Below are 12,726 nucleotides of genomic sequence, written 5' to 3' on the forward strand. Positions count from 1 at the left end.
GGAGAGCAGGCAACCTGTAATGAAAACAGTACAACGTGTTGGGAGAACTTGTGGTGGATGTTGGATAGATGTCTAACATTTTGAATATATTCTTGTGAAAGTGTTAAAATGCAGTGTTGTCTCTCTCTAGCCCAGTATGTGTTTACACCAGTTTCACTGAGACGAAAAAAAAACCCTGATCAAACTGTTTACTAACTCTCGTCTCCTCCCCACTCTCTCTCTTATCCTCTCCTCTCCTCCCTCTCCTCCCCATTCTCTCTCTTATCCTCTCCTCTCTGCAGCTCTCTTCCCGTTGAGCAACATCAGTAGCTGTCACCTCCCTCTCTTCTCCCTCCCTCCCTCCATCCCTCTCTCCTTCCGTGAGGTCCTGTTAAGCCACTCCCACTGACCCCCTGACACCTCGTTGCCATGGAAAGCCTGAGCGAGCTCCAGAACCCGCTCTTGGACAAGAACAGCAAGCACGTCGTCAACGGTTACGGGGGCGACTTCCCTAACAACCAGTACCAGGAGAATATTATCAACTACTTCGTAACCGGCGGGAACGGAGGAGGAGGTGGAGGAGGTAACACTAACAACGGTACGGTGGCCCACGTGGGACAAAACAACAGCAACGGCAAAATGAAAGCTCAACAACTCCTGGACGCCACCTCCCTCCATCTGGCCGTCGAGGCCTTCTACAGGCCTAACTTCATCCTGTACAAGGAGGAAGGGGGAGGCGGCGGCGGCGTCAAGGCCAAGGATTATAAGAGCGAGTGCTGCGAGACTACCTTCACAGAGAAGAAGGAGAAGGAGAGGGAGGCGTCTGTAGCAGTGGAGACCCCCGGAAGCACAGAGGACCCTCAGGCCAAGCTGCTAGAGGACGGAGACAACGTGAAGATACAGACTGTCTCCTATGAGGTGGAGGAGGAGGAGTATGTAGAGTATGAGGTAAGACCAGAGCTGTACTGTAGGTAATGTGATCATGATAGACAGTAGAGGTGGAGGTAAGACCAGAGCTATACTGTAGGTAATGTGATCATGATAGAGAGTAGAGGTGGAGGTAAGACCAGAGCTATACTGTAGTTAATGTGATCATGATAGACAGTAGAGGAGGAGGTAAGACCAGAGCTATACTGTAGGTAATGTGATCATGATAGACAGTAGAGGAGGAGGTAAGACCAGAGCTATACTGTAGTTAACGTGATCATGATAGACAGTAGAGGTGGAGGTAAGACCAGAGCTATACTGTAGGTAATGTGATCATGATAGAGAGTAGAGGTGGAGGTAAGACCAGAGCTATACTGTAGTTAATGTGATCATGATAGACAGTAGAGGAGGAGGTAAGACCAGAGCTATACTGTAGGTAATGTGATCATGATAGACAGTAGAGGAGGAGGTAAGACCAGAGCTATACTGTAGTTAACGTGATCATGATAGACAGTAGAGGTGGAGGTAAGACCAGAGCTATACTGTAGGTAATGTGATCATGATAGAGAGTAGAGGTGGAGGTAAGACCAGAGCTATACTGTAGTTAATGTGATCATGATAGACAGTAGAGGAGGAGGTAAGACCAGAGCTATACTGTAGTTAATGTGATCATGATAGACAGTAGAGGAGGAGGTAAGACCAGAGCTATACTGTAGTTAATGTGATCATGATAGAAAGTAGAGGTAGAGGTAAGACCAGAGCTATACTGTAGGTAATGTGATCATGATAGAGAGTAGAGGTGGAGGTAAGACCAGAGCTATACTGTAGGTAATGTGATCATGATAGAGAGTAGAGGTGGAGGTAAGACCAGAGCTATACTGTAGTTAATGTGATCATGATAGACAGTAGAGGAGGAGGTAAGACCAGAGCTATACTGTAGGTAATGTGATCATGATAGAGAGTAGAGGTGGAGGTAAGACCAGAGCTATACTGTAGTTAATGTGATCATGATAGACAGTAGAGGAGGAGGTAAGACCAGAGCTATACTGTAGTTAATGTGATCATGATAGACAGTAGAGGAGGAGGTAAGACCAGAGCTATACTGTAGTTAATGTGATCATGATAGACAGTAGAGGTGGAGGTAAGACCAGAGCTATACTGTAGTTAATGTGATCATGATAGAGAGTAGAGGTAGAGGTAAGACCAGAGCTATACTGTAGTTAATGTGATCATGATAGAGAGGAGAGGTAGAGGTAAGACCAGAGCTATACTGTAGTTAATGTGATCATGATAGAGAGTAGAGGTAGAGGTAAGACCAGAGCTATACTGTAGTTAATGTGATCTTGATAGAGAGTAGAGGTAGAGGTAAGACCAGAGCTATACTGTAGTTAATGTGATCATGATAGACAGTAGAGGTGGAGGTAAGACCAGAGCTATACTGTAGTTAATGTGATCATGATAGACAGTAGAGGAGGAGGTAAGACCAGAGCTATACTGTAGTTAATGTGATCATGATAGAAAGTAGAGGTAGAGGTAAGACCAGAGCTATACTGTAGTTAATGTGATCATGATAGACAGTGGAGTATGAGGTAAGACCAGAGCTATACTGTAGGTAATGTGATCATGATAGAGAGTAGAGGTGGAGGTAAGACCAGAGCTATACTGTAGTTAATGTGATCATGATAGACAGTAGAGGTGGAGGTAAGACCAGAGCTATACTGTAGTTAATGTGATCATGATAGACAGTAGAGGTGGAGGTAAGACCAGAGCTATACTGTAGTTAATGTGATCATGATAGACAGTAGAGGAGGAGGTAAGACCAGAGCTGTACTGTAGTTAATGTGATCATGATAGACAGTAGAGGAGGTAAGACCATAACCCTACTGTAGTTAATGTGATCATGATAGACAGTAGAGGTGGAGGTAAGACCAGAGCTATACTGTAGGTAATGTGATCATGATAGACAGTAGAGGAGGAGGTAAGACCAGAGCTATACTGTAGGTAATGTGACCATGATAGACAGTAGAGGTGGAGGTAAGACCAGAGCTATACTGTAGTTAATGTGATCATGATAGAGACTAGAGGTAGAGGTAAGACCAGAGCTATATTGTAGTTAATGTGATCATGATAGACAGTAGAGGAGGAGGTAAGACCAGAGCTATACTGTAGGTAATGTGATCATGATAGACAGTAGAGGTAGAGGTAAGACCAGAGCTATACTGTAGTTAATGTGACCATGATAGACAGTAGAGGAGGAGGTAAGACCAGAGCTATACTATAGTTAATGTGACCATGATAGATAGTAGAGGTGGAGGTAAGACCAGAGCTATACTGTAGTTAATGTGATCATGATAGAGACTAGAGGTAGAGGTAAGACCAGAGCTATACTGTAGTTAATTTGATCATGATAGACAGTAGAGGAGGAGGTAAGACCAGAGCTATACTGTAGTTAATGTGATCATGATAGACAGTAGAGGTGGAGGTAAGACCAGAGCTATACTGTAGTTAATGTGATCATGATAGACAGTAGAGGTAAGACCAGAGCTATACTGTAGGTAATGTGATCATGATAGAGAGTAGAGGAGGAGGTAAAACCAGAGCTATACTGTAGGTAATGTGATCATGATAGACAGTAGAGGTGGAGGTAAGACCAGAGCTATACTGTAGGTAATGTGATCATGATAGACAGTAGAGGTGGAGGTAAGACCAGAGCTATACTGTAGTTAATGTGATCATGATAGACAGTAGAGGTGGAGGTAAGACCAGAGCTATACTGTAGTTAATGTGATCATGATAGACAGTAGAGGTGGAGGTAAGACCAGAGCTATACTGTAGTTAATGTGATCATGATAGACAGTAGAGGTGGAGGTAAAATCATAACCCTACTGTAATTAATGTGATCATGATAGAGAGTAGAGGTGGAGGTAAGATCATCACCCTACTGTAATTAATGTGATCATGATAGACAGTATGTAGAGGAGGAAGTAGGGACATACCTACACTCTGGTGCATCCTCCCATAGTTTATTTTAACAGATATTTGGTCTGTCTATGAGACATTTGTTTGTCCCTTGCACCTGCAGTGTTATTGGATGTACTCACTGAAGCTCTAGGAAATATTGTGGTGGCTGGAGGAACCAGTGGGATTGGTTAGGGTTTGGCCATAGTGCAGAGCACTGGGTTGGTAGTCCAGAGAACAGGGACTCTCTCTCTCTCACACACACACACTGACTGACGCTCTCTCTCTCTCACACACACACACTGACTAACTGTATCTCTCTCTCTCACACACACACTGACTGACGCTCTCTATCTCTCTCACACACACACTGACTGACGCTCTCTCTCTCTCTCTCACACACACACTGACTGACTGTCCCTCTCTCTCTCTCTCTCTCTCTCACACACAAACTGACTGACTACTGTCATGACGTTGGCCTGGGGGTAGGTTTATGACAGTCATAAATACCTCTTCCCCCCTTTTTCCCTCTCTCTACCCTACTGATGTGAAATTTGAAAACCCCTTTGTTAACATAGAGATTCTGGGAACATCAGAAAGGTGGGGGGAAATGAACTATATTCTGGTAATCCGACCAATTGAACATATGCGGTGGTACTTAAGGTATATTATGTCAGTTCGGTTGTCATCTGGCACATTCTCATCAATGATAGAATGACATAAACTCTACTGTGGAAAGTCTACACATCAGAGGTATCGGATTCACATGGAATTGTTGTTCAATTTAAATGTTTGAATATTAAATTATTCGTGATGGGATGAAATGGGATTTTAGCTTCTAAAATGTGAGAATTGGGTTTTCATGAGTGAAGTAGGCCTGACTCAGTGGCCCGCCCACGTGAAGAGACATAGGTTGTAAATTATGAAACACACCCCTTTTCTCCCTCCACTTTATAAGCCATTGACGAAAATGTAACCTCCTGTTCCAAGGATGTGAGGTCTGCAGCTTCTGCGTTAAAATGGACTAACATGTCAACTACAGAACTAAGCCAACATCAGCGTGAGCTTTGGTTGCGAATGGTATGAACTTTGAACTCTTATTCACTATAGAAGTGATACCACCTAGACGTTGAGTTAGCAACAGCAGCTGCAAACGTATATTAGGATAGGACAGACAGAGTATCCCGTCTACCACACAACGACGTTACTACAACGTACCCAATTGACCTGCAGAGACATTCTTCAAAGGACAAAGGACTCGGTTGGGCAACACGGCCTTCCATCTACCACCAACCTACCGAAGCGCAGCTCAGAGTAAATATTTATTGCATTTTCCTTTTCCAAATAGGCGGTAATTTAGAATGCATAAGATACTGTATTTACGATAGCACAGCTTCGCCCCTTTGTTACTCAGTCTTCCCGCTCTTTCACTCAAACCCAGCCCTTTTATTTTGTGTAACAAGCTGTCATATCTGTTCCGCCCACTAGGGACGTTTTCCTTTATGACGTCATTTGTAATCAAGGTATGATTCATTCTGTGTATATGTGATTCTGTGTGATTAGTTAGATATTTAGTAAATAAATAATTAAACCCAATTTTGTATTGCTGATTCAACTTGTTAGCCAGGGTTCGTGAAGATAACCAAGAATTTACCACTTTCAGATGAGACTGAAATAAGGTGACGATTAATATTGACTGCTATTGATGTAAAATATTATTAGGTCTTTAAGAGTTTATTCAGAAGATAACAGCTCTATAAATATTATTTCGTGTTGCCCCGACTTTCTAGTTTATTACATTTACATGATTAGCTCGATCAGGTAATAGTTATTACGGAGAAGGGATTTTATAGAATAGCATGTCATATCACTTAATCTGGCATAGCCAAAGACACAACACTGTATCTCTCTTTCTCTCTCTCACACACACACTGACTGATTGTATCTCTCTCACACACACTGACTGATTGTCTCTCTCTCACACACACTGACTGATTGTATCTCTCTCACACACACTGACTGACTGTATCGCTCTCTCACACACTGGCTGACTGTATCTCTCTCTCACACACACACTGAACTTTGCTCAGTACTTTGTTGAAATATCTTTGGCAGCGATTGCAGCCTCAAGTCTTTTTGGGTATGACGCTACAAGATTGGCACACCTGTATTTGGGGAGTTTCTCCCATTCTTCTCTGCAGATCCTCTCAAACTCTGTCAGGTTGGATGGGGAGCGTTGCTGCACAGCTATTTTCAGGTCTCTCCAGAGATTTTTGATCTGGTTCAAGTCCGGGCTCCGGTTGGGCCTCTCAAGGACATTCAGAGACGTTTCCTGAAGCCCCTCTACATTGTCTTGGCTGTGAGCTTAGGGTCGTTGTCCTGGTAGAAGGTGAACCTTCGCCCCAGTCTGAGGTCCTGAGCACTCTGGAGCAGGTTTTCATCAAGGATCTCTCTGTACTTTGCTTCGTTCATCTTTCCCTCGATCCTGACTAGTCTCCCAGTCCCTACCTCCAAAGAGTCCAAAGAGTTCAATCTTGGTTTCATCAGACCAGAGAATCTTGTGTTTTCATGGTCTTAGGTGCCTTTTGGTAAACTCCAAGCGGGCTGTCATGTGCCTTTTATTGGCTTCCCTCTGGCCACTCTACCATAAAGACCTGATTGGTGGAGTGCTACAGAGATTGTTGTCCATCTGGAAGGTTCTACCATCTCCACAGAGGAACTCTAGAGCTCTGTCAGCGTGACCATCGGGTTCTTGGTCACCTCCCTGACCAAGGTCCTTCTCCCCCGATTGCTCAGTTTGGCGTGGCGGCCAGCTCTAGGAAGAGTCTCCAATCAAGTTGTAGAAACATCTCAATGATGATCAATGGAAACAGGATGCACCTGAGCTCAATTTCGAGTCTCATAGCAAAGGGTCTAAAAAAAATGTAAAAAAGAGGTTTCTAATTTGTATAATTTTTTTTCTTCTAAAACCTGTCATTATGGGGTATTGTGTTTAGATTGCATAGGAAATTGTTTTATTTACTCATTTTTCGAATAAGGCTGTAACATAAGAAAATGTGGAATAAGTCAAAGGGCCTCCATACTTCCTGAAGGCAATGTAAGCAGGTTGTTGAATTTGTCAATCCGTCTGTCACGGATTCAGTCCATGGATTACCATTAATATTTTCAGTTTAGGCAGGGATTCTCTCTCTCTGCATACAGTCTAGACAGCGCTGTCGGGTTCCTACCCACACGTTTGTAGATCAACGACCGGCTCACCTTGTTGTACTGACATCCTCTACTCTATTTCACCTAGGTGAAGGAGGGATGTTAGGGGGATGGATAAAACCGGGGTCAATTAAGGATCTAATTCACCGTTTTTTGAGAGACAGAATACTATTTTTCTCAGTTTTCTGGGCTTGTGATTCAAATGTAATACATGATTTCAATGTTTTTGAAGAGCTGTGCAAGTGATACATTTGTGACATCATCAATATTATTCCTATTATTTTTCAACTTGGCACAGTCTCAGGATGCCACCTTCTCCAAACAAGTCAGTTCGTCAAACGCATACCCTGCTAGAACTGCCCCGGTCAACTGTAAGTGCTGTTACTGTGAAGTGTAAACGTCTAGGAGCAACAACGGCTCAGCCTACCTCTTTGTTTGACATCATGGCAAAATCAAAAGAAATCGGAGACGTCAGAAATAAATTGTAGACCTTCACAAGTCTGGTTCATCCTTGGGAGCAATAAAAACGAGTCCTATATCGACATAACCTGAAAGGCCGCTCAGCAAGGAAGAAGCCACTGCTCCAAAACCTCCATAAAAAGCCAGACTACGGTTTGCAACTGCACATGGGGACAAAGATTGTACTTTTTGGAGGAATGTCCTCTGGTCTGATGAAACCAAAATATAACTGTTTGGCCGTAATGACCATCCTTATGTTTGGAGGAAAAAGGGGGAGGCATGCAACCCGAAGAACACCATCCCAACTGTAAAGCACGGGGGTGGCAGCATCATGTTGTAGGGGTGCTTTGCTGCAGGAGGGACTGGTGCACTTCACAAAATAGATGGCATCATGAGAAAGGAAAATTATGTGGATATATTGAAGCAACATCTCAAGACATCAGTCAGGAAGTTAAAGCTTGGTCGCAAATTAGTTTTCCAAATGGACAATGACTCCAAGGATACTTCCAAAGTTGTGGCAAAATAGCTTAAGGACAACAAAGTCAAGGTATTGGAGTGGCCATCACAAAGCCCTGACCTCAATCCTATAGAAAATGTGTAGGCAGAACTGAAAAAGCGTGTGCAAGCAAGGAGGCCTACAAACCTGACTCAGTTACACCAGCTCTGTCAGGAGGAATGGGCCAAAACTCACCCAACTTATTGCGGGAAGCTTGTGGAAGGCTACCCAAAACGTTTGACCCAAGTTAAACAATTCCAAGGCAATGCTACCAAATACTAATTGAGTGTATGTAAACTTCTGACCCACTGGGAATGTGATGAAAGAAATAAAAGCTGAATTAAATAATTCTCTATACATTTATTCTGACATTTCACATTCTTAAAATAAAGTGGTGATCCTATCTGACTTAAGACAGGGAATTTTTACTAGCATTAAATGTCATGAATTGTGAAAAAGGTTGTTTAAATGTATTTGGCTAAGGTGTATGTAAACTTCCGACTTCATCTGCATATACCTTCTATGCTTGCTTCGACGCAAGCAACACTGAACCATGCATGAGAGCACCAGCTGTTCCGAACATCTGTGTGAGCACTCTCTCCATAGCCGATGTAAGTAAGACCTTTAAAACTTCTTCTGGCTGCAAGCCCGAGGCCGCCCACAATATGACAACAGCCAGCTCAAGTGCAGGGCGCGAAATTCAAAATATATATTTTTTAAATATTTAACTTTCACACATTAACAAGTCCAATATAGCAAATGAAAGGTACACATCTTGTGAATCGAGCCAACATGTCCGATTTTTAAAATGTTTTACAGCGAAAACAGCACGTATATTTATGTTAGCTCACCACCAAATACAAAAAAGGACAGACATTTTTCACAGCGCAGGTAGCGTGCACAAAGCCAACCTAACTAACCAAGAACCAACCAACCAAACTAACCAACAAACAACTTCATCAGATGACAGTCTTATAACATGTTATACAATAAATCTATGTTTTGTTCGAAAAGTGTGCATATTTCAGGTATAAATGATAATTTACATTGCAGTTACAATCAGAAATTGCACCGAAAGCAGCCATAATAATTACAGACACCAACGTCAAATACCTAATTACTTATCATAAAACATTTCTGAAAAATACATAGTGTACAGCAAATGAAAGACAGGCATCTTGTGATTCCAGCCAATATTTCCAATTTATTAAGTGTTTTACAGCGAAAACACAATATAGGGTTATATTAGCTTACCACAATAGCCAGAAAGATAAGCCATTTCTCAGCAGTAAAAGTTAGCGATCGTAACAAACCAGTAAAAGATATATAATTTTTGACTAACCTTGATATTCTTCATCGGATGACAGTCCTATAACATCAGGTTATACATGCACTTATGTTTTGTTCGAAAATGTGCATATTTAGAGCTGAAATCAGTGGTTACACATTGTGCTAACTTAGCTACTTTCTCCCACAACGTCCGGATATTTTTCTGACACTTTTTCTGACACACATATTCTGACCAAATAGCTATTCATAAACATAACTAAAAAATACATGTTGTATAGGAAATGATAGATCCATTAGTTCTTAATGAAATCGCCGTGTTAGAATTCTAAAAAAATTACTTCATTAAGACATCCAGCTTCGGTATAGCTAGAGTACCCAAAAGTTGGGCGCCGACGACTAGTTCACATGTACGACAGATATATGAAATAGCATCATAAAATGTTTCTTACTTTTGCTGATCTTCCATCAGAATGTTGGACAAGGGGTGCTTTGTCAAGAACAATCGTTGTTTGGATTTAGAACGTCCATTTTCCCTCTTGAATTAGCAAGCACACTAGCCAAGTGGCACGAATCTCTCCATCGTCAACAAAGTCAGAGAACGGAACACGGCAAAACTCCCGAAAAAATTTCAATAATCTGATTAAACTATATTGAAAAAACATACTTTACGATGATATGGTCACATGTATCAAATAAAATCAAAGCCGGAGATAGTAGTCGCCTATAACGGCAGCTAAACAGAAGGCAAATCCAGGTACCTCCTCGCGCTCTCCAGAAAACAGGAAATGGGGGACACGTCATACAAAGAGCTTGTATTCCACTTCAGACCAAGATAAACACTCAAGTTCTTCTCTCACCGCCTCTTGACATCCAGGGGAAGGTCTATGAAGTGCATGTATACTAATACGTATCATGCCCATTTATAGGCAGGAAGTAGAACAGAGCCTCGATTTCAGACTTTCCACTTCCTGGTCAGGAAGTTTGTGCCAAATGAGTTCTGTTTGACTCACAGATATAATTCAAACGGTTTTAGAAACTAGAGAGTGTTTTCTATCCAATAGTAATAATAATATGCATATTGTACGAGCAAGAATTGAGTACGAGGCCCTTTGAAAGGGGCACCTTTTATCTGGCTACTCAATACTGCCCCTGCAGCCCAAACAGGTTAAACAGGTCAACATTCACAAGGCTGCAGGGCCAGATGGATTACCAGTATATATACTCAGAGCACACGCTTACCAGCTAGAAAGTGTCTTCACTGACACTTTCAACCTCTCCCTGGCCCAGTCTGTAAAAGCTACATGTTTCAAGCTGACCACCATAGTCCATGTGCTTAATAACGCCAAGGTATCCTGTCTTAATGACTATCGCCCCATAGCACAAACATCTGTAGTCATGACATTCTGTAGCCATGAAAGGCTGGTCATGACTCACATCAACATTATCATCCCAGACACCTTGGACCCACTCCAATTCGCATACTGCCCCAACAGATCCACAGATGATGCGATCTCTATTCAAGAAATGGAAGGCCGAGCACACCCCCATCCACATCGATAGGGCTGTAGTGGAGCAGGTCGACATCTTCAAGTTCCTCGGTGTCCATATCACTAAGGAAATATCATTGTTCAAATACACCAACTCAGGTGTGAAGAGGGCACAACAGCACCTCTTCCCCCTCAGGAGGCAGAAAATATTTGTCATGGGCTCCTTGGATCCTCAAAAAGTTGTACAGCCGCACCATTGAGAGCATCTTAACTGGCTGCATCACCGCCTGGTATGGAAACTAATTGGCATCTGACCGCAAGGCACTACAGAGGTTAGTGTTGATTGCCCAGTTCATCCCGAGGGCAAAGCTCCCTGCCATCCAGGACATCTATACCAGGCGGTGTCAGAGGAAGACAATAAAAATTGTCAAAGACTCCGGCCACCCAAGTCATAGACTGTTCTCTCTGCTACCACACTGCAAGCTGTACCGATGCACCAAGTTTGGAAGCCAAAGGATCCTGAATAGCTTCTAGCCCCCAGACCATTAGACTGGTAAATAGTCAGTCATGGTAGATATTAGTTAACTATTTAACTATCTGAATTGACCCTTTTAGCACGAACTCTTTTGATCACATACTCTGCTGCTACTGTTTAATATCTGTCCTGTTGCCTAGTCACTTTATCCCTACATATATGTACATATCGACCTCAATTACCTCATACCCCTGCACATTGACTCGGTACTGATACCCTGTGTATATAGCCAACTTATTGTAACTTATTGTGTATTTATTGCTTGTGTTCTAATCTTGTATTATTCAATATATATATATATATATATATATATATATATATATATATATTCTCTGCATTGTTGGGAAGGACCCGTAAGTAAGCATTTCACTGTTAGGCGAGAGAGAGAGAACAGACAGACAGACAGACAGACAGACAGACAGACAGACTAAAAGAAATAGCACAAAAGGATGAGAAAAGAGAAACACATCCTGTTAGTAAGAGACTGAACTGCTCCGTTGAAGGGTCCTCATCAGAGCACGATGGCCATGGTTTTCACCGTGATGAGTGTCTATCTTAGGAGGAAGTAGGGCACTAAAGTGGATCTACTTTAATCTCCGTAAAGATGATGATGAGACAGTTTACCATTAGCTTCATCTCTGTGTCTCAAATGGCACCCTATCCAGAGCCATGGTCAAAAGTAGTGCACTAGGTACAGAGATATAGGACCTTCATAAACAGTTGTAATTTCCACTTTGAAATTTCAGACTTGATTTGCCCTAATGAAAAATGTATCAACCCCCCTGTAAAAAGTTGCATGAATTATATTCAACATAATTCACATTTCCTGTTGCTGCAGGATACTTTTTTTTCCGGCTGTAGCAAACTAGCTCAAATTGAGATACTACATCTGTAGGGAATAGGTTGCAATGTGTTATTCCAAGCAGGAAACTAGAGATGGCCGGAGACGGACTGGAATACATACTGTAAGGCATTTGCCAATGTTTGGCTGGCATCACATGTACAGAATTAGAATGAAAAGAAGAATGGGATTCTTCTCCAGAATGGTTTTCCCACCGGCCACCCAATGGGGTTGTGTCTCAAAGGAATGTTCATGTACTGTAGAACACTGAGAAAGGATTCTAGAAGTCGGTAAGATTATGTTCAATTTCCAGATGGTACATCCAATATGGCCGCTGGTCCACACACCACAGAATGTTACTTTGAACCTGGATGTTTGGTGTATTCTGATCCTGTGGCCATATGTACAGCACAGATGTAGGATCTTAATTTGAGCCAGTTTGCTACATCAGGAAATTCATCCTGCAGCAACAGGAAATGGGAATTATGATGTTGATTATAATTCATGGATATTTATGTTGGGTTTGATACATTCTTCCAAAGTGAAA

At 42.2% G+C, this 12,726-nt stretch overlaps 1 protein-coding gene across 2 annotated transcripts in view; it reads left to right on the top strand.

Annotated features, from left to right (window-relative positions):
- Positions 1-12,726, top strand: part of syndig1l (synapse differentiation inducing 1-like) — a 108,190-nt gene that overhangs the window by 29,617 nt on the left and 65,847 nt on the right. For both annotated transcript variants that reach the window (XM_055885711.1, XM_055885712.1), the window contains exon 2: positions 282-927. In XM_055885711.1, the coding sequence (XP_055741686.1) occupies positions 409-927 (519 nt within the window). In that variant the 5' untranslated portion in view covers positions 282-408. The remainder of the gene's footprint in view (positions 1-281; positions 928-12,726) is intronic.

The sequence above is a fragment of the Salvelinus fontinalis genome, chromosome 27 (assembly GCF_029448725.1).
Source record: "Salvelinus fontinalis isolate EN_2023a chromosome 27, ASM2944872v1, whole genome shotgun sequence".
Classification (NCBI taxonomy): Eukaryota; Metazoa; Chordata; class Actinopteri; order Salmoniformes; family Salmonidae; genus Salvelinus; species Salvelinus fontinalis.